Source organism: Camelus ferus, chromosome 16, assembly GCF_009834535.1.
Source record: "Camelus ferus isolate YT-003-E chromosome 16, BCGSAC_Cfer_1.0, whole genome shotgun sequence".
Lineage (NCBI taxonomy): Eukaryota > Metazoa > Chordata > Mammalia > Artiodactyla > Camelidae > Camelus > Camelus ferus.
In genome coordinates, this window is record NC_045711.1 from 21,393,411 (window position 1) to 21,414,069 (window position 20,659).

The following is a 20,659-nucleotide window of genomic DNA, read 5'->3' on the forward strand; positions in this document are numbered from 1 at the left end:
GACATTTGCAGCAACATGGATGGACCTGGAGATGGTCATCCTTAGTGAAGTAAGCCAGAAAGAGAAAGATAAATACCATATGACGTCGCTCATATGTGGAATCTTAAAAAAAACCCACAAACGAACTTACTCACAAAACAGAGACAGACTCACAGACATAGAAACTTATGGTTACCAGGGGTGGGGAATGGAGTGGGGAGGGGTAAATTGGGAGTTTGAGATTTGTAGGTACTAACTACTATATATAAAATAGATAAACAGTAAGTTCCTGCAGTAGAGCACAGGGAACTATATTCAGTATCTTGTAGTAGTCTGTAACAAAAAAGAACGTGGAAAGGAGTATGTGCATGTATACGTGTGTCTGAACCACGATGCTGCGCACCAGAAGCTGGCACAACATTGTAAACTGCCTACACTGCAATTAAAAATAAACAAACAAACAAACAAATAAGTAAGAGTTGGGGGGGATACCATTTAAAAAACCTAAATCACAACTTTTAAAAACTCTTTTTACAAGGAGAATTTTAGGACTATGTGGCTTCCCTGGCAGGTCCTCTCATGCATTCACGGGACAGACAGTTCAACGTTGAAGGGTCCTTCTCCACGGCTCAAGAGTTACCATGAGGCCCGAACCCGCCGGGCCACGAAGGAGGCGCCTGAGCTGAGGTGGGCTGACTTATAGCACCGATTCCCCGGAAATGTACCCAGGCAAGGAGAATGGAGAAGGCTGGCTACCTGCTGGGGTTCTTGTGACCCTTCTGATCTGTGGGATGAAGAGCTGTCAAGTGGCCTTGTGGTTAGAACGGTACGAAACCAGTAAGAAAGGCTGCTCTGCGTCCACACACACCCCCCGCACACACACCCCTCCCCCCGCCTGCATACACACCCCTCCCCCCCACGACACCCCCCCCCCCCCCGCACACGCACACACCCCTCCCCAGCAGCCTCCGGGCAGCCCTGGGGAGGAGTCGGGAAGCCATGCCTGCGGGCTCCTGATGCGACGGGAGATGCTGCCAGTGCTGTGTATAAAAATTAACTACATTCTATACGCACGCACAAAAAACATACACAACAGCATAAAAATTAGATTTTTACAAGATGCTATTTAGGACAGCATCAAGACAATACCAAGTACCTGAAAGAAAATGAACAAAAGACAGGCAACATCTGCACAGGGCAAGTGTCTAACTGTTTTAGGGAAACTCACAAAGACCTGCCTAAACCCATGAAGACACGCCGCGTTCATGGACAGGAACTCAATTTTGTGAAGATGTCGGACCCCCCAGACTGATACACAGGCCCTGTGCAATCCCGGGCACACGCCCAGCAAACCCTGTCCTTGAGCCCACAGGCTAATTCTTAACTCCTGCGGAGAGCAGAGCAACAGAGCCAGGTGCTCTCGGAGGAAACACGCGTGAGGCCTCCGCCCACACGACTCCCGGAGAGCTCGCGGTGAAGACAGAGGGGTGCTGCAGGGTGACCGCCGGGAGAGAGCAGGGGCCCCGACGGACCCGCGCTGACAGGGACTCTGGACACATGACAGAGACTGCAGCGAGGGGCAGGGGGAGGTCTCCAGCAAAACTCACCAAGACAACTAGCTCTCTCCATGGGGAAAAGCAAAAAGAACACTGGACCCCTGTACAGACCACAGGCGACGTGCGCCAACCCCACACAGACCACAGGCGACGTGCGCCGAACCGGCACAGACCACAGGCGACGTGCGCCGAAGGCCCGTTGGGGGAGGGGGACGCCCACAGCCTTCCCGACGGGACAGGCGATCGCCCTCGCTACCAGGGAAGCGGGCAAGGAGGAAGTTCTGAGCCAGGATGGAAAAGAGCACAAAGATGAGAGAGAAAGAATGACAAATCTGACGGCGTCAAAACTGAGATGCCAAAAGACCCACGAAGAAAGCAGAAAGATGAGCTTCAGAGTGGAAAGGCACTTACAGTAAATATCCAAAATAGATAAAAGCTCCCAAAATCAGTAAGGGGAAAAAAACTCAACTAAAATATGGGCAAAGGTCCAGAACAGGCTTTAAAAAAAGAAAAAGACCACACGCTGGCCCTGCCCTGCGCCTGCCCACCTGCACCACAGAGAGCACGCGCATCCCAGCGCCACCCCGGAGGCGGGTGGGCCAGCTGTGCACGCCCTGCCGTGAATACGTGAATACGACTGAGGGAAGGCGGGTCAATCACACATGGAGTCAGCAGCCTGGGCGGATCTCACACACGTAGCACTGAGAAAAGCAGCAACGCCAAAACCCGCAAACGTAGCCGAGCACTCGCATAACCGCCAAAGCAGCAGCGCCGGGGCAAAGGTTTTGAGACGCTCGCGTAGGTGGGAAAACCACTGAGGCCAGTGAAGACGTGAGGATCACCCAGAAAGGCAGGACTTTTGCCTCTCAGAGGGAGGAGCTGCGATGAGGGAGGGAGGGAGGGCGCCTCAAGGACTCCAGGTGCTCCAAGGGTCTGCTTCCTGACCTGGGGAGGGGGACACAGGAGCGCTTTTTATAAATATTGGTTAAACTATAAATACATGTTTCATGCATTTTTTAACCTCATTTTTTTTAAAAAAAGAAAGAAAATCAAGTCAAATCAGAGTAGACCTACTTAAATAAAACAGCTAAAAGAAGAGAGCGATCAGACGATTCCTTCCAGGGCTCTAGCGGTTCTTCACTCCAAACACGGGTTTCTGTACAAGTAGCCAAACCCTTAAGGCGGCAGGTCAGACCCTGCGCTGTAGGACTGCGAGGCAGTGAGCCCAGGGCAGCTCTGTGGCACCAAAACCGGAAAGGGCCTCAAGTCTAAGTCCTCTTACACGTTGGGCAACTATTTCAGTTTCAGCCCCCGACCCACCTGGCTTTACAACGCCCGGACGAAGTGCCCACGCGGCTACTGGAGGAAGCTCTCCAACCCGGGGCCTGTGAGTGGCGTGCCAGGGAGCACGCAAGTCAGCTCTCCAAGCGCTCGCCTGTGCTACTCCTTGGCTCACCGACGCCGTCTTACATTTTAACGCCACGTTTGGGTTGGAAAGCGGAACTCCACTGGCAGAAAAGTAAGGCTCAGTGCAAGAAGGGCTATTAGTTGTAAAGAATCAGCCATCAACTGCTCCGCTCAGTGAAAGGCGACGGAGCCCAGCATCGCTCCTCTCCCCGACGCCTCATCTTCCTCGGCTCTTCTGCTCCACACCTGGGAGGCCTGCGCTTGCGGGGGGCGGGGGGCGGGGGGGGGCGCCAGGACCAGACACACCCTCTCACCACACACACTAGAAAGCCGAACAAGATGCACAGAACGCTTCTTCAGACGTGAAACGACACGCGGCGCCGGAATGCGATTCCTGAGAGAGAGCAAGCAAGCGCGGCAGCCCCGGACCCCTGAGCCCCGAGCAGAGCAGGGGAGGGTCCCGGAGCCTAGGGACGGGAAGCGAGTTCCCGGAGCTGGGGCGGCTGGAAGCATGGCCCCAGGACCCACGGGGAGGGTGCCGCACAGAGAGCTGCTCCCGACACTGACACGGGCCCCTGCGCCCTGGCGGAGCGTGTGGTCGGCGGGACTCCGGGAGGCCAGGCCAAGAACCACTGGGTGAGGGTGGGAAAGACCTGAGTTCAACCAGTCAGAACCAAGGGACCTCCCTGAACACCGAGAGCATCCCCCGGGCCGGCGGCCGCCCCCGGGCACACGGCCAAACCAGACTTGGAGAAAGGGCTTCTCTAGAAGGGGGTCACCCAGGATTTCCTGCGAAGGGCCACAAGGTAAATAGTCCAGGCTTTGTGGCCACAGTCCCTGTCAAACTGCTCAACTTTGCCACCGCAGCAAGAAGGCAACACAGACCATCAGGAGCGACAAGGCTGTGCTCCAGGACTGACTCACGTGCCAGCAGCGGGTCAGGCTGCCAGCCCCGATCCACGGACCCCGGCCTCCCACCGCCTTCACGTGCATATCACAGAGATAAGCACTTACTTTTACATGTGTATAGGGCTTCTTGAAAACACAAACACGGTCACACCAAACAGTCTGTTCCGTGCCTTGGGTTGTTTTTTTTTAATGTGTGTGTGGTTTGTTTTCTAACTTAATAAAATATCTTAGAAATCTGCCATCATCACCCGCCCCCCCACACCTCACAACTGAAGAAGGGCCAAGCCTCCTGCGGCCAGGCCGCCGCCTCCCACCCCATCCAAACACAGGCCTCCTTTCTCCTGAACTGGCCGCCACCCACACAGCCGACAAGGGCCCTGCGTCCGCGTGGCTCAGGCCCGGCCCCTCCTGAAGCCCCCTCCTCCTGAGCCCCGACCCCAAGCCCCGCACCAGCGAGCAGCCACGCCCTCCCCTCCCACTGCCAGCCCAGCCTTGAACCGCTAGCTGAACGTCTCCAGACCCCGATGGGCTGCACTGAGCTGGTCTGCGTGTGCAGATCCCTCCCTAGGGTGACGCCGGGCCGCGCTCCTTCATTCCCATGGAGGAGCCGGGACAGCAGAGGCACTTGCTTGGCAGTCGGTGAACGAGTGAGCAGGTGCCCCGAGACATGAGCAGAGCCCTAGTCCCCCAGGTCTGGCCACCAACACTCACGTCCTCGTGGCGGGCAGGGCGGCAGGGGGCTCAGACGCCGGGCCTGAGGCCTGGGTCCGCATGCAGGCCCCACTGCCCACTAGCTGCGTGGCCTCTGGCAAGCTCTCGCACCTCTCCTGCCTCAGTTTACAGAATGGGCGTGAGAGTGCCTGCTCACAGGGCTGCCTGGGAGCTACGGGGACTGTCAACATGGGAAGCCTGGACAAGGCCCGACGCCGGCGAGAGGGACCCAGTGCTCAGCTGGGACTGCTGTCACCCACCCACAGGCAGAAGGACGTTAAGAGCCAGTTGCCGTGACAGTGCTGAGCGCAGCGGGGGCTCCCCGAGAGCTGGTTTGATGGTTACTCTTCAGGCCTCACAAGGGCAAGGCCGTCAAAATAGGTCATTGAAAACAACCCTTCAGGGACACACACAGCATCTCCCTCGTGGTGGGGCAGGGGCAGGGGAAGACGGATGCGGGGAGCACCCGGAGCGTTAACAGGGGCTTAGCAGGGTTTACATAATGGTATTTGCACTGCTGTGTTTTCCATACTTTCTAGACAATCTTACAAGGATTTTTTATTTTTATAATCTGAAGGAAAACAACAACTTTCCAAGGAACTCAGTTACTCTAATAAAAAAAATGGTAAAATATTTTTCAAGCACTTAAGCCCATTTTCAGTACAAAGTTTTACTTAAAGAACAAAAACTTCAGGGAAAACATCCACGCCTGCAGGCCCAGGAGCAACCCCCTTCCAGGAGAAGAGACCGAGGAGTGGGGATCGGGGGCCAGGCCCTGAGGCCAGACTGGGGTCTGCCGGCCCCGCCCGCCCAGGCCGGGCACAGCCGCCCTCGGGGCCCCGCGGTCACGGACTCGGGGCAGCAGTGCGGAGCTGGTGACCTAAGGACACCCAACACAGCAGAGACAGAAGCCACCCTGTGTCCCTGCAGCAGTGTCGCCCGAAGACACTAAATCTGGACCCAGGCCGGGGCCAAGAGGGAACCCGGAAGGAGGAGAAGGCTGACTTAGCGTTCTGACGGGCGCTCTTATTTTGACACATCTTTAAACTGCTTGTCGGATCAACTTTAAGAGGAAAAGACTTTACGCAAGAAAACACCAAACTGAACGGTATTCCCTGTGCACAGCGGGTCACCGACACCCGCAGGCCAGGGGACAAGGGGTGTGGCCGGCGGGGATGGAGGGCGACCTGGGGGACGGGGCCTGGGGGCCACCAAGCAACATCCTCCACGTTCCCCACGGGAACTCTGTTTAAGGAAAACTTCCTCCAACGTCCAGGGAAAACAACTGCAGAGTGAAATTTCCATCTGTCGTCACCAGGGAGTGACCAGCAGTGGGAGCCTGGGAGCCCGGTCACCCGACAGGCCTCAACATGGTGCTGAGCGGAGGCACGCGCCACGACAGGGCAAGCTGACCCCCCACACACACACACACATACATGCAGACTCACACACACATAAGCACACACAGAAATCCCCCTCCCCCCCGCAGCCAAAGGGATCATCTAAAATGCAGCCCCGAGCACATCACTGACCTGCTCTAAAACCTTCCTAAACTGTCCTTACAACAAAATCCGAATTCCTCGGGCCTCACAAAGCAGTCAGGACCGGCCCACTCACACCCATGCGCACACATTCTGCTCGGCAAACGCTCACTGAGCACCTACCGCCAGTCGGTCACACGGGAGAAGCCGGGGATGCAGCACTAACACGACCACGTCCCTGTCCCAGTGCGGGAGATGACACACTACATGCTGAGGTGGCCACGCGGGCGGGGGCGCGGGGCCCCAGGGAGGGCGGGGGGGGAGCAGCCCCCAGAGCCCGGCTCTCTCACCTCCCCACCTCTGCACCTGGTTCCTCTCTCTCCTCTGCCCAGGTCATTTCTCCTCTCCCAGGTACCAGCTCAGCGTGCCCACCCTCCAGGAGGCCTTCTCCCCACTCCACCTGCAGCCACCACCACCCCAACACCCGGCCTCCAGCCGTGGGTCAACCCATCTTCCCCAAAACCGGTAAAGCCTTTAAAAGCAGGAGTTATTCACCAATGAGTCACCAACACTTAGCACGGTGTCTGGCACAGAGAGGCACTCAAAACTACCGGCTGAATCTTTAAATCAGCTTTTTGCAACTTCACTACTCTTTCCCCCCCACACCCCCACCGTTAGACCCGCACACACTCACCCTCCGGTCAGGGACCCCCTACCGCAGGGGTCGGCCCAGCACCCGGTACCCAAACCCCGCAGAGAACTCCTTAAACCACTTCCTGTGACTCAGGTGCAGGGACGTAACTACCGCCTGTGCTTTCACTGAACTTTTTCTCTAACAAAATTAAATTCCGCACGGGCCACACCCACATCTCAAGTCTCCTCAGAGCCCCCACCGCCCCAGGCTCAGTGCCACGTGTGTAAATGGCACAAAGTGCTCGTAAGAACCATTATTTCCCCAAAAAACACAGAATCGCTGAGACTTGCTTTCAGGGAGCGCACACTAACAGCTGCGGTCTGCATGCTTCCCTGCAGGTAACGTTTGCCTCGAACCACAGTGAAAGGGGTTGTGAGCCTTTCCCTCCCCAAGGGCTGGGCGTGAGCAATTCAGAAACCCGTGCCTTCCCACGAGGGGCTCAGTGAGGACACAGGAGCCAGGTTCCCACTGCTGGGAAGGAAGTGACACACCTGGAAACAGGGACAGAGGAGGCGGGGCCAGGAGTGGCCGCCAGCACAGAGACGCCCCTGCGCATCACGTTACAACGCACAGCTTTGGGTAGGAAATAAATACAGCCGGACGCGGATGTCCCCGCCTCCCTTCTCTGCCGAAATGGCACACCAGCCACCGCGAGCACACCGAGTGCCAGGTCCTGCGTCTAAACTCCATCCTCCCCCAAAAGGAACTGGGAGCCACTGGAGGAAAGGCGGATTCCAGGCCGAGGCAGGGAAAGGCGAGGTGAGCGGGAACACCTCATTGCACCTGAGAGCTGAGAAGTGTTCAAAGCGGGGGCGTCAAAGGGCACTGACGACAGCTTGAAGAGGCCCTGCTGATCAAGCGAGCGATGACAGTGACACACCAACAACGCAGTGCGCTTTCTGAGACAACGCACAGGACTCCGCCCGAGGCCTGAGGCGGGGACACCGGGCAGACCCAGCTGGAGGGCCTGCCACCAGGCAGCCGCCTGTGCCCTTCAGAATGTCAAGGTCAACAAACCCAGAGACACACAGGGCAGCGGTGACCAGGGGCTGGTGGGGGTTAGTGTTTAACGGGGCAGAGTTTCAGTTTGGGACGATGAAAACAGTGAGCGAGGCCAGAGGTAAAAACTGGTGCATCCGGAAAGTGGGCTATGGGACTTGACGACACCAGTCTTACAATTGTTCTGTAAGTCTAAACGGTTTCAACACTAAAAAACAGACAAGAGTCACCATCCAGAGCAGAAGACCCATGTGAAAAGCGTACCGACGGCGGCCAAGCTCAACTCATCGCCATCGGCCGCCTCACCTCAGCCGTCACCTCTCTGCTCGGCAGAGCCGGACCCGCCCGGCAGGTTTAAATCTCAAGGACAGGACAAGGCGTCAGCACATCATGCCACATAGTTGCTGGAGTGGCCTCTTCTATGTATCGAATCAGCCTTACAGAAAGAAAGCACCGCCCCCTCGAGCCCACAGGAACGGGCCTGGGGCCACGGGAACGGGCACGGGGGCCACGGGAACGGGCAAGGGGGGGTCAAGGGAACGGGCAAGGGGGGTCACGGGAACGGGCATGGGGGTTTCACGGGAAAGGGCAAGGGGGGGTCACGGGAACGGGCATGGGGGTGTCACGGGAAAGGGCAAGGGGGGGCCACGGGAACGGGCACGGGGGGCCTGCCCCTCGCCCCACTGGACCCATTCTCTTGCAGCACAGAACGGGGCGTCCGGGGTGAGTGGCAGCGCGTCTCCCTCTAGGACGCGCACGAGACGTCCGGGGCAACAGGAGGTGGCCCTGAGGGGGGCCACTGGCTGCTTGGAAGGCAGATGCCTTCAGTCGCAGAGGCAGCACAGCGCCAGCTGGGAGGCGGCAGGAGCGGAGCAGGCCCCTCCGAGACATGCTCCTGGTTCCCGGTCGCACTTGACTGTTCCTGGACAACCACCTGATACCCGCAAGCCCGTCTTCCTGGTTTAAGCCGGATGCCCGCTCTCTTTTAACCACACTAACAGGTCTCAAGCATTTGATAACAAGACACTCTTACAGATGCCTGAAGACTCCCAAAGAGCTTTTCTATAAGTTACGTTTACCAGTAGTTTCCATATTAGAAGTCAAAGCAAAAAAAAGCAACATATTTCCTTATTAATTCATTTAAAAATTATAAACTCATTACATTTTCAATAAATATTTCTATGAAAAATAATTATATTTTCAGAAAACTGCTAGGCCAGTGACATATTCTTTGCAAACCTCGTTAATGTCTGCCTTAATAGAAGACAGCTGAGCGCTCAGAGTCTGCATCCGTCTGCTGTGATACGTTGTTCTGGTTGAAGGTGACAAAAATATGGCCTCAGAAAGATACGCAGTTGGAAAGGGCAGAAGTAGCAGAAGAGCCAAACAACTGAAAATATTCCTCTTTGATATTACAGCAAAACTCAGTAAAGGGTAGTTTCTTCTCTTAAAGGTTTGCTTCAGTCTCTCCGAATAGAGCAGAAAATAGGAAATTTAATCCATCTGAAACCACAGCAATGCCTTCACACCCTACTGTGTTAAAATCCGTCGGCCTAACTTTGGCTCTTGGACCCATGCGTGACTTTACAATATCAGGCACTGGTCACGTGGAAATACTGGCTCACTGAATTACGCAGATGTTCCAAATGTGGACACATTCCATTCTACAATATAAAAAAAATCATTACTGTTACCACCATCTCATCAGAAACATCTTTGAGCGCTGGGAAGCTCACGGCGGCAGAGACGGGTTTTCTGAAACTCTAAGTTCTACTTGGAAGCCCTCATTTCATCACCGGCAACAAACACTGCGAGTTGTCTTCCTTGGGGCGAGGCTCCCATGGTTGCTTCCGAGAAAATGCCCGCGGAGCCTGAGCTGCGGGGCGGCCGCCGCCTCCTCCCGCCCAGCCCGCGTCGCGTCCCGGGACAACCATGCAGCGGGCAGAGGATGGAAAAGGTGGGGCCCAAAGAGCCACGGTTTAAGAAAACAAATCATTTCCAGTGCTTTATCAAGGGCATTCTGAAGTGAAACCGTTTTTTTTTTTTCACTGCACACGCCTGGCACCAAGGAACACCAAGGACCAGCACGGTCTGGCGCCACCGGGTCCATCGGGGCTCGGGCAGTGTCACCATCCACGCAGCTGTCAGCACGGGGACAGGCCAGCAACGCAGGTCTTCCATTATCACAACAGAGGCAGCTGGGCTGCGCCACCAGCCTTCTGCTGCTGCTTGGTCGACAGTCTGTTTTTGTGTCCCCGCCACCTCCGCAGTCCCCCTCCCCAGACATTCCGTTCCGGCCTCTGGGGCCTCTCAGCATGGCGCTGTGCACAGCTGTGCTCGCTGGTTTTCCACCCGGGCTTTGGGTCTCAGGCTCCACTTCCTTCCGCCCTTCAGGCAAGCCATCTAATCCGGCCTCAGTCCCCTCGTCAGTCCCACAGAGAGAACAAGCCGCAGGTGACAGAGGTGCTACTGAGCCTTCGAAGACATCACCCACGTGGAAGCCCTTTTTCTCGTCAGTGCATTTTTACTGAGTCCCTGCTGTGTGCCCAGCACTGTCCTCTACACTAGCAGAGACAAGGTCCTTGCTTTATGGTAAAAAGCTCATTTCTGGGGGTGGAGATTTGAAGAAAAATATCAGAGGCATAAAGAGTGATCATGAGCGACTGGGGAGCTGCTTAAGATGGGGTGACCAGGGGAGGCCTCTCTGAGGAAGTGGCCTGGAGCTGGGTGCCAGTGACAGGAAGGAGCCTGGTGTGCAAAGATCAGAAGGAAGAGCATTCCAGGCCTTTCCATCTGGGAAGCAGAAAAAGCAGGCGGGGCCAGAGCACGCAGCTCCGGGCACTAGGAGGCCAGGAGACAGGCCCGGTAAGGGAGGAACAGGATCTGATTGACAGTTTTAAAAAGTGCCTCTGACCCCTCTGAGGGATTGCCTGCAGGGCAAGAGCAGACCCAGGAGACCAGTCAGGACACAATTCTCATCGTCCAGGTGAAAGGTGGTAGCTGCCTGGCCTGGGCTCGCACGGTGGAGACAAAACAGGTGGTCCAATATGGGACACACTTCGGAGGCGAAGCTGACGGGCTCTACTGATGGAACGCACAGCACGATGAGGAAGAGTCACTGAGGATAAATTATAGACTCACAGCTTGAACAACAGAGTGGGCGGTGCTGGGGTGTCTTGTGATGGAGAAAACCCAGGCAAAGTGGACAACCAGGCACCTGAGACAGGAGCTCCGGGAGGTCGGACTAAAGACGGGGCTCTGAGAGTCATGGCGCGAAGCTGACGTGCAGAACCATGAGACTGGATGAGAGCAGCTAGCGAGGGGCGCGCAGAGCAGAGAACGGGCCCAGATCAAGTTCTGGGGGCTCCACACTCAGCCGCCACCCAGCACGGGAGTCTGAGGAGCAGCGACTAGTGACCTCGGGAAGACCTGGGGCTTCAGGAAGACACAGAAGCAAGTGCAGAAAGGGCTTCCTGAAGGAGGGAGTGGTCCACCTGGAATGCTGCTGAGAAGTGGAAAAGATAAGGACAGAGGAGTGATGGGTTTAGCAGCAACGATGACCTTGCGGAGGGCAGTCCGAGCATGTGGGAGAGAGTCTGGGTGGAGCCGGCTGAGGAGGGGGTGCGAGGTGAGGAAACAGGGAGTGAGGAGGTCAGGAAGTCTAACGATTCACCCTCCTCGGAAGGCAGCCTAGGAGGGTGAATCGTCAGACTTCCTGACCTCCTCACTAACACCTGACTGTGCGGACATCAGCTGGTGCAGTCAAGCACCGTTGCACAGCGGGTGACTAAATCCGGGGCCCGGTTTGGGAAATGACTTCATCACTTTACAGCATCATCTCCCACACACGCAGGTACAGTGAGTCTGGGGACAGGTTTTTTCAGAGCCCTCAAGCCGTCCTGGTTCCGTAGGATCCGTCTGAGACCAGCTATCCCCACATGCCCACTTTCCAGTGGGAAAATGAGCTCTGTGATGACTGTAAAGTCTCACAGAAAAACACAAAGCGGGGAGTTACACACACCTCTGCTCTGGCCGTAGGTCTGAGAATGATTCATTTTGAACTGTGGTTTATATGCCCAGTTATTTGAAAACTATACATCAAAAATGCCACTGATGCGTATACACAGTCACTACACACAGAATTAACCAAACAACAAGCTAACTGGATGGTAACAGTATCACACTCACAGTAACTTAGTAATTAAAATGCAGTAACAGCGGCATCTGAAAACCAGGGATGACTCATACCAAGATGGTGGGAATCCCGACTGAGGGTGTGAGTGCCCTGTCGCTCTGTGAGGACAGGCCAAGGGCTGGTGGCAGAAAACTGCATGGCGTCGTCACTCAACTTTGGTCAAGATGTCAGTCTAAAGAACCGTTAACTCCACCAAGTGGGACGGCAGTAAGCTACCGCTAGTATGTACACACGGAGTACGTGGACTTGCATTCGGATCACGGCAAGAAGCAGTGACCGAGCCTGCACTGAGGGGGTGGCTGGCCCGGCAGGAGGAGTGGTCCACGGAGGTCCCCGCACGGGACAGCGGGCCCACAGCTGCGGCATCAGCCTGCGGGAAGCGGCCCGCCCGTGTGCCTGTGCGCGCAGGGCTCCTAGGATCGTGAGGTCAGACGCGAACCCCGCCGGCCACAGCCAGCTGCGCGACTGCACAGCTTCACGCTTTGTAACATTTGAATTATTTCCACGATTTTAAAATTGGATAACTTCACATTTAGAAAAAAAAAAGTTTTCTGGCTTCTCAAAGAAAAGAACGAGAGAGAAAGGGAGAGAGACCTGGCCAAGGCTCCGCTGCCCTTTGAGCTGCAGCATGTGCTCTTCAGAAAGTCAGACGCCAGTCAAAGCTCAGCTGCCACTTCTCTGTGAGCCTGTGCCATTGCCCTCCTCATACCTGGCCTGCCCCACGCGTTCCCGCTGCCTCCCAACTCTCAGCATCACTTGGATCTGCACCCTTTGTCCTGGCAGAGTGTGCTGACAAGACCCACTCATGGTCTAACCAGGGGGGAAGACTACAAGGACTGCTAAGACGCCGAGCTCTCAAGACTGAACCCAAAACGTTAGCTGCTGGTTTTCTTCTTTATTAAACAACTTGCAAAGGTCGGATACAGCAAACTTTCTCCCCTGGCTCTTTCTAAACAGCGATCTCAGTCATTACTCAGACTCACAGAACTTTCCTTCCCCTTAATAACTTATGAAGAGCTTCTCAGGAAATGCTGATCATTCACAGATTAATTTTAATTAGAAAATCAAAAATATATCCAATAATCAGTTTTGAACAGTCTGAGCATGGGTTTGGGGTAGCAAAGGGAACTACATTTCAAAAGGAAAAAAAAAAATGCCCTTCAAGAAAAAAATAATCACAGTGACTTTTAAAATAAATCTTTTCATATAAGCATAGCAACCACAAAAGCTTTAAACTACATAATTAGTATAAAGATGTCCCTAGGACAGACTTTACACAATCTCTTCCAATGACCATCTCTCTTACTCCCTAAACTACTTTTAGATGAAACAAATTTTCCTAACCCTTTAAAGGTACGCCAAGTAACAAATGAAGCACCAGTTACCAGTGACTGACTAGAATTACCATAAGGGTAATCCTGTATATGCTCAACATCATATACTAAGAACAGTCTTATATAAACATATTCATGAGCCTGAGGCAAACACTGCGTTATTAACACCAACAACCCCTCTTATACTAAAATGTTCAAGTAAATATTGTCTCGAAGGAGAAAACAATACACAAATTATAAGCATTCATAGAGGAGACAGTCCCACCCTTTTGCTTTGGAAACCAGGAAATAGATGGTTAACTAAAGACAGATTCAACAAAACTGACTGTTTTCCTTCCTACCAGCTGCTTGTGAGTTGCTATCTACACTCTAACACCATGAAGACCCCCTAAAACCTAGACCCAAGTTCAACCCACCATACCCTAATTCCACTATCAGAGAAATTCCATCTCCACGTAACATGGGACCACATAAAAGGAGGAAAGTCCAGATTCAAGACAAATTGTTTAGAAGGCTATGATGAAGTTCATTGTAACTTTAAAATAACTTTGCATTAATTTGTTACTAGCTGAACATTAGCCAGTAATCTTGTTTCCTTGTGTACTATATTACACATCTGCACTTCACCTAGCTTGGACAAAAAAAAGTAAACTAGCCACAAAAGTAGACCAACCACGTGGGTGCAAATATTATATCCCAAGTTGTCTTTCCTCTAACTATTAAGAGGGCTTAGTGTATCAAAGAGGGTGTACATACGTACAGTAATGTATTTTCTAACTCGCTTAACTTTTCTTGTCTGAATTAGGACTTAGTTTGAATCAAATTAACACTATCCAGTGAATAACTACCAACCAAAACAGCCTTTTCCACTTACAGACAAAAACTGGAGTCTGAAATGGTTTGTGCCTTCTGGTTGACTTGCAACATGTGGCTGGGAAAAAATATTGCCACTTTCCCAAGGGCACTCTCTGGCCCTGAACTTTCTTCCTTGAAAAAACTACCAAGATCCAAGGGGCGCAGTCGCAATCCACTTACCCGATCCTTCATCCTCCAGCTCTGAGCTAGGGATTTGGAGCCTTCGATTTTCTCACAGTGCCTCTTTTTCATAAAAGCCAAAGGCAGGTTCCAGTCTGTAAGGTCGGCCTCATCTTCCTCCCCAAGCCCCAGGAGAGGGGACTGCAGCATCTCGGACTCCATGAGCGGGGGAGGGGGTGGAGGAGTCCTGGGCAGTAAGCGCTCAAGAACCTCCAGCCTTAAAAACTTGTGTGTACTAGAACTGGCGGGGAAAAAAAAAAAAAAAAAAAAAAAAAAACAGAAAAAGGGGAAGTAGAAAAAGAAATGGATGGAGAGTGTGCAGAGACCCTTACTCCGGCAAAAAGTCTGCGGTCCTTCTCTCTAACTCTGCGCGGGAAGTCGGAGCGGGTGGGAAGAGCGGTGAGAGCTGAGGGAACCCAAGGAGCTCCGCACAGGCACACACGCCCCCAGATCCCAAGCCACCGGCTGCTTCTGAGGCTGTCCGTTCCCGGAGGGGCTGCGAGCGGAGCTGTCAAAGGCGTGCGGTACTCCAGGCCTCACGATGACCCTGCTCTCGGCCTCCAACGGAGGACAGGCAGGCCGCCCGCTCTCGGTGCGCGATCGCCGGCTGGGCTGAGGGCTCCGGCCGAGGGGAAGAGGTTCAGAGCGCCTCGGGCCTCCTCCAGCCACTCTCAGCCCTGCGGGTCCCGCACTCGCCGGAGCTGCTGCAACCAAGGCCAGGACTGGCCCATCGTGCTCGCCCGCAGCCGGCTCCTCAGCCCCGGACCCGCGCGGCCTGGCCGGCCCTGGCCTCCGGCCCCGTGGCTCTCTCCTGCCTGAGAACGAGTCCTGAGGAACCGGCAACACGGAGCCGCGGGTAAAAAGGGTAATGTGGGCTTATTGGGTTTGGAGAGCTTTGCCCTCTAGTTTGAAGCTACAGTGAAACTCCTCTCATCAGCACACCAAGGAGGACGCCATGTTGCAAGGCCCAGCATGCACCGCGCCCTACGGCGTGCCTAGTAGGCCAAACTTCTTCGGAGCGTTCTGGCCGTGTTTCCCAGGCGGCGGCGACAGAGGGCCCTGTCCCCCCCGTTACCATGGTTACCACAATTCCGCTTTCCAGAGTGTATCGCCATTCTTCAATAGATGCGTCATATCAAATCAGTCCTATAAATGAAACTGTGTTAATTTTTTAAAAAGCTTTTTATTATTACAAATGGACCTACGTGCTTCTGAAATTAAAGAAACTGACATTTTGCTTCCTCCAGATTTTGAAAAAGCAGCAAAAGCTTCAGATAGAACCATTGACAATATAACAAAAAAAAATTGGATTTTGGGGGGGTGTAGTATCCTCCACAGTATCAATCACATTTTAATTTTTTCAGAGAACACTGAGTGAAAAAATTAATTTTGACAATTGTAACATTTTGTTTAATTCATCCTATTTTCTGAGCGGTTGATGCTTATTGTGATACAACATCACGTGCAAACAGCTGAAAGCTACAGATTTCCGTGCGTGGCAGCCTCCTGCGTGTCTTTACTGCTCTGCTCCGTGAACATTGCCTATTTACGCCGTGTGGAGAGCTGTGTCCCCTGCGGGGGGGATACAAACCCCCGGCAGCGCCTGCCTCCAGTGGTGTCTAGTGAGACACACATGGAACCGTGAGATAAAGCCAGGCAGGCGGCACAGAGGCTCATCTTCCCCTTTGCTCTTGGGCTTTGAGGTCAGGCCCACCTCGATCTGCATTTCAGCTGTGTCTCTTTCTATCTCCGTGACCTTGGTCAGTCCCTTAACTACTTCAGCTTCAGTTTCCCTAGTTATACAGCTAGGTTAATAATACCCACCTCGAGGGATAAAATTAACCCGCGTGGATGGATGTGTGTATATAGTCAGTGCCCGATACAACGCCAGTAACACAGGTCTCCAGCTAGGGCGAAATCCGGCGGCCCTGGGGGCTTTATGAGTCTAAAACCTCATGCTGAGCTCTGAAAGTCCCCCTCTTTCTCAGTGTGGTTCTCTAGGGCCTTGACACAACGTGGCATTCCTTACCAAAATCTTGATGGCGCTTATGTTCCTTTTAACAGCTGGGTGGATAGGACACTGCCAGACTGTTCTCACCTAGCACATAGCAAGCGTTTAATAAAAATTCTTGGATTAAATTGCTATCATTCTAAACAGTCTCAGTTATTATATCCAGATGAGTCCAATTCTCCCACTAAAACTCAGGGCACAACACTGTAAAATGACTATAACTCAATACAAAAGAAACTCAGGACAAATTCACCAAAACACAGATGGAGGCTAAAATCTTCCTTTTCCTTGTTCTCTGTGGTTGGCAAAATATGCCCCATGTCACCAGCAGAGGCTTAGGGACGCAGGGGCCTGAGAAGACTTTGCTCTCCCCTGAAGGCAGCAGCACAACTCCGGCCGCTGCTCAGTCGCCCTGCCGCACACAGCAGTGAAGGCTGAGATCCACGGGCCCCGCCGCTGGACGCCACAACTACAGAAAAGCAGCAGCATTAAACCTGCCCGTTCCTAACTGGCCCTGTGACCTGGGGAAAGCCACTTAGGCTGTGTGCGCCTCGGTCTCCCCGCCTGTAAGGTGCGTCACCCTGGGAAAGCCCCTCTCCCTGGCTGCCGTCCTGGGTGGATGGGGTAGAGCAGCCCGTGGGACCCAACCCTGGCCGGCTGGCAGGATCACTTCGGAAACCGTTTTGAAATAAAGATGCCTGGGTCCCACCCCAAACCTGCTGGATCACAGGGAGACAGAGGACAGGAATTCAGGATCTGTATTTTTTATCAGGTAACCCTGACGACAACTCCAAATCAGTCGGACGTGGGGATATTAGGCAACATTCTCCCCCAGTGGTTCCGTGCCAGCCCGGGTGGGCCCTCAGTAAATATTTGCACTGGACAAATGAATACTGGGCGCAATCATCCAATCTCCCATCTACTAAATCGGAACACGACTCCCCCCTCCCCCCAACTACATCACAAAACACACCCTCTACTGTTTCACAAATGTGACCCCAGAACCAAGAGGCCTTTCGGAGTCCGTGCCCTGGGCTGAGGGTTGGATGCGCACGTTCTGAGCCCAGCCGACCACCGGTTCCTGCAGTCACCACCAGAACCTCTGCCGCTCTCCGTCCTCAGTCTCCACGTCTGAGACAAGAGAAACCTGAAGAGGGTGACTCACTAAGGACACTTAAGGGTCAAAGTTCTGTGCTCCATATAAAAAGCAGGAAGGGGCTGGTGAAGGCCCAGCTCCCAACCTGAAGGTTCAAGAATGGGCTGGAAGGGGAGGGTAAAGCTCAGGGGTAGAGCGATGCTTGGCACGCACAAAGTCCTGGGCTCAATCCCCAGCACCTCCGTTTAAAAGAAAAAAAAAACCCACCTAACTGCCCTCCCCCCACCAAAACAAAAAATAAAGTTAATTTTTTTGAGTGGGTTTGAATCATTTCACAGCATTGTGACATTTAAAACAAACCTCATTCCAGTGTGTCATGAGCGACCCTATTCACGTCCTAGAGAAGCGTTTGGAAGCGTGGCTTGAGGTTTCTGGAAGGCAGTGAGCACCAGCGAGCGTCTATGACTAATGACAGGCTGGAAATTCAAGGGCTAATATTTCCCACCTCGGCGATCTCATTACCATGGCGTGTGATCAGCCGGCCACTGGGGCCGGCAGTTCCGATTTCCAACGTCTCCAATTTTTCACAAGCAAGGACATTGCCTGCTTTCCACAAAGTCTCTAAATTGAGATGCTTTAATCATGAAAACTCAAAAAATGTGTGAAACCTGGACTGATTCAAGCTCTGATGGTGGGGGAGGGTGTGGATGACATCCTGCTGGGGGTGGACATCAGGCTGCAGATGCGGAGCTGGGAGAGGGGACGGGCTTTTCTGCCCAGTGCTGATGTCCAACAACAGAGTAACCTTTGACCTTCCTATACAGAAAGGGGGGACCTTGTCTTAGGATGTGAAGGTAGACCAGGAGACTCCTTCCAGCCCTAAGTCTCAGGCTACTTGGCAATCAGAAGCCAAAGACACAGCAGAGAGAGAACAAATCATAGAGAACCTGAGTGTGTAGGTCAAATACAACACAAGTCAGGGGGAAATCTAGGGGGAACAGCCAGGGCAGAGAGAGGGTCTGGACAGATGCCTGGGGTACGTAGCACGTTGCCCCGAAGAACCTAGGAGGCTGGGTGTTCACAGCCTCCAAGCTCAGCTGTTGGCTGATCTTTTATCAAAACACAAGACCATCAGAGCAGAGGCGTTCCATTTGCAGGCAGGATGGGCTGTGTTCCATCCTCCAATATTGCAGTTTCTCCACTAAAGCAATCAAGGACATTGAATGTGTTTTGTCACCAAGAATCAGGAGCGAGCCTGGAGGTCAAGCAACTCGAGAAAACCAGGTGCCTTGCTGAGCTATTGTTTTCCATTGGGGAGACCAGCCAGCTCCTGTCCTTCCCAGAGAAATCTGCGCTTAGCTTAAAAGAAACCAAAATAGACATAAAGTACTTTGCTTTTTGTCTGAGCATCATTACTCTGTTTTTAGCAGAATCCAAGCCACCCTCCCCCTGCAGGTCAGATGTTTTGTTGACAGCGAAGCGTGAAGAGGCGAGGAAGGGAAGTGACAGCGCTAGCAGGCGGAGATGGAGACGCGGCCGCAGGAGCCCACGTGAGCCCGCCTCCCTCCCTGCCCATCCCACCCGTCCAAAAATACGGCCACATCTGCGCACGCGCGTCTCACCCCCTGCAGCATGCCTTTCTGTTTTATTTACACATCTTTTACCCCGAGCAAGTGAGGTTCTGAGAAGCAGAAACAAACAATAATGCTATTCCATTTTTAAAAGGGGCTGACCCCCGATTAGCCCGGGGACTATGGTAAAAGATGTCTCGTATCAAAAACCTTCACCCACTGTCTGTATTTCTTCTTCCAGAATTGAGACTTTCTGCAGCGCCTCAGACTTAAAGAGCCGGCCGAAAAGGAAGCCCCCAAGGAAGGGAGCAGAAGTGGGTTCTTGGCCCCCGGCCGCTTCCTCCCCACGCTGGGGGCTGTTCTGTGTAGGGGGTCTGGAGACCCTAGAATTCGGAGCGGGGTGAGGAGCGGGGGAGTTGGAAGCAAACCTGCCCCAGGCCCAGTCCCCACGGGGCCCGGCTTGCAGCACAGGCGCCCAGCCCTTCAGTCTGGAGGCTGGCGCACAAGCTCCGAGCCTTCACTGGACCAGACGCCCCGTCCACGGCCCTTGGGACTTCTTCGTGGAGAAGGGATGAAAGCCAGTGACTAGGAAAGAACAAATCTGCCTCCATATTCGGCCCGTTCCTTTGGCTCTGACCCTGTGCTCTTTCCTGGGCTGAGTCATTGCTGCTTCTGCACCTTTTGTAAAGAATGATGCCTATAACCTGGAATATACAGGAGGGCCCATTCACAAGGCTCTGTCCTTTAAGGATATTAAAACTTTTCCATCATATAAGGATAACACGTTGCAGGATAGAAAGTAACATTTGTTTTGTTCGAGGTTTACAGGGACACCGTGACCTGACCCACATGGACAGCTGCAAGAACAAAGGATTCCAAGAACCAAGAATTTCCAAGAACCAAGAAGTTTGCAACAGCCAAGCACACCCCCTCCCCTTGTGGTATAAAGGGAGCCTGAATTCTGACTTGGGGAAGATGGTTCTCCAGGACATTAGCCTGCCATCTTCTTGGTCTGCCTGTGTTCTGAGTAAAGTCGCTATTCCTGGCCCCAGTACCTCGTCTCCCGATTTACTGGCCTGTCGTGTGGAGAGCAGAACGAGCCTGGACTCAGCAGGTGACGCCAGGTCACAAGTTCCATTGGTGTGAGCGCCCTTCTTCCTCCCCCAGGACCCCAGAGGTGGGATCACTGCAACGGCGTCTGCGCCCAGAGCAGAAAGTGCGCTTAAAGGAAAAAAAAAAAAAAGCAAAGGAAAGCGCTTATGATAGAAATTCTATTGAGAAAATGTGTTATCCAATTTAAAAAAAAATGCCAACTGAAGTTTAGAACCTTTTTTTTAATAGTATCTCCTACAGTAAGATTCTACTTTTAGGAAAACGCGAATACCACCACCACTTCTCTTTTTAAAGCCCCCATTTGTCACTTTGTGTAATATCCACATCCCATCCGTGATGCTCAGGTTCTCTGTGAGCACGAGGTCCTGTGGGAGCCAAGGCTAACCCCGCTGTTGCCTCTGCCTTTAATAGGGGGGATTAGAGGCCATGCCAGTAACTGAAATACTGTGATCCTGCTCGTGAGCGTTCCTGGAAAGCCAAGCCCTTTGCATGAGAATTAACTCGTTTAATCCTCCTAACAACCCCCCTGAAGGCTCCTGTTTTAGATCCAGCCAGGAAATTGAGACAT

At 53.3% G+C, this 20,659-nt stretch overlaps 1 protein-coding gene across 9 annotated transcripts in view; it reads right to left on the reverse strand.

Moving 5' to 3' along the window:
• The window catches only part of RPTOR (regulatory associated protein of MTOR complex 1), a 241,590-nt gene that overhangs the window by 219,590 nt on the left and 1,341 nt on the right, over positions 1-20,659 (reverse strand). For 6 of the 9 annotated variants that reach the window (XM_032456628.1, XM_032456625.1, XM_032456621.1 and 3 more), the window contains exon 2: positions 20,055-20,199. In XM_032456628.1, the coding sequence (XP_032312519.1) occupies positions 20,055-20,199 (145 nt within the window). Of the gene's footprint in view, positions 1-14,300; positions 16,500-20,054; positions 20,200-20,659 lie in introns of those variants that run through there. The other 3 variants (XM_032456622.1, XM_032456623.1, XM_032456626.1) reach the window with 3 other exon arrangements.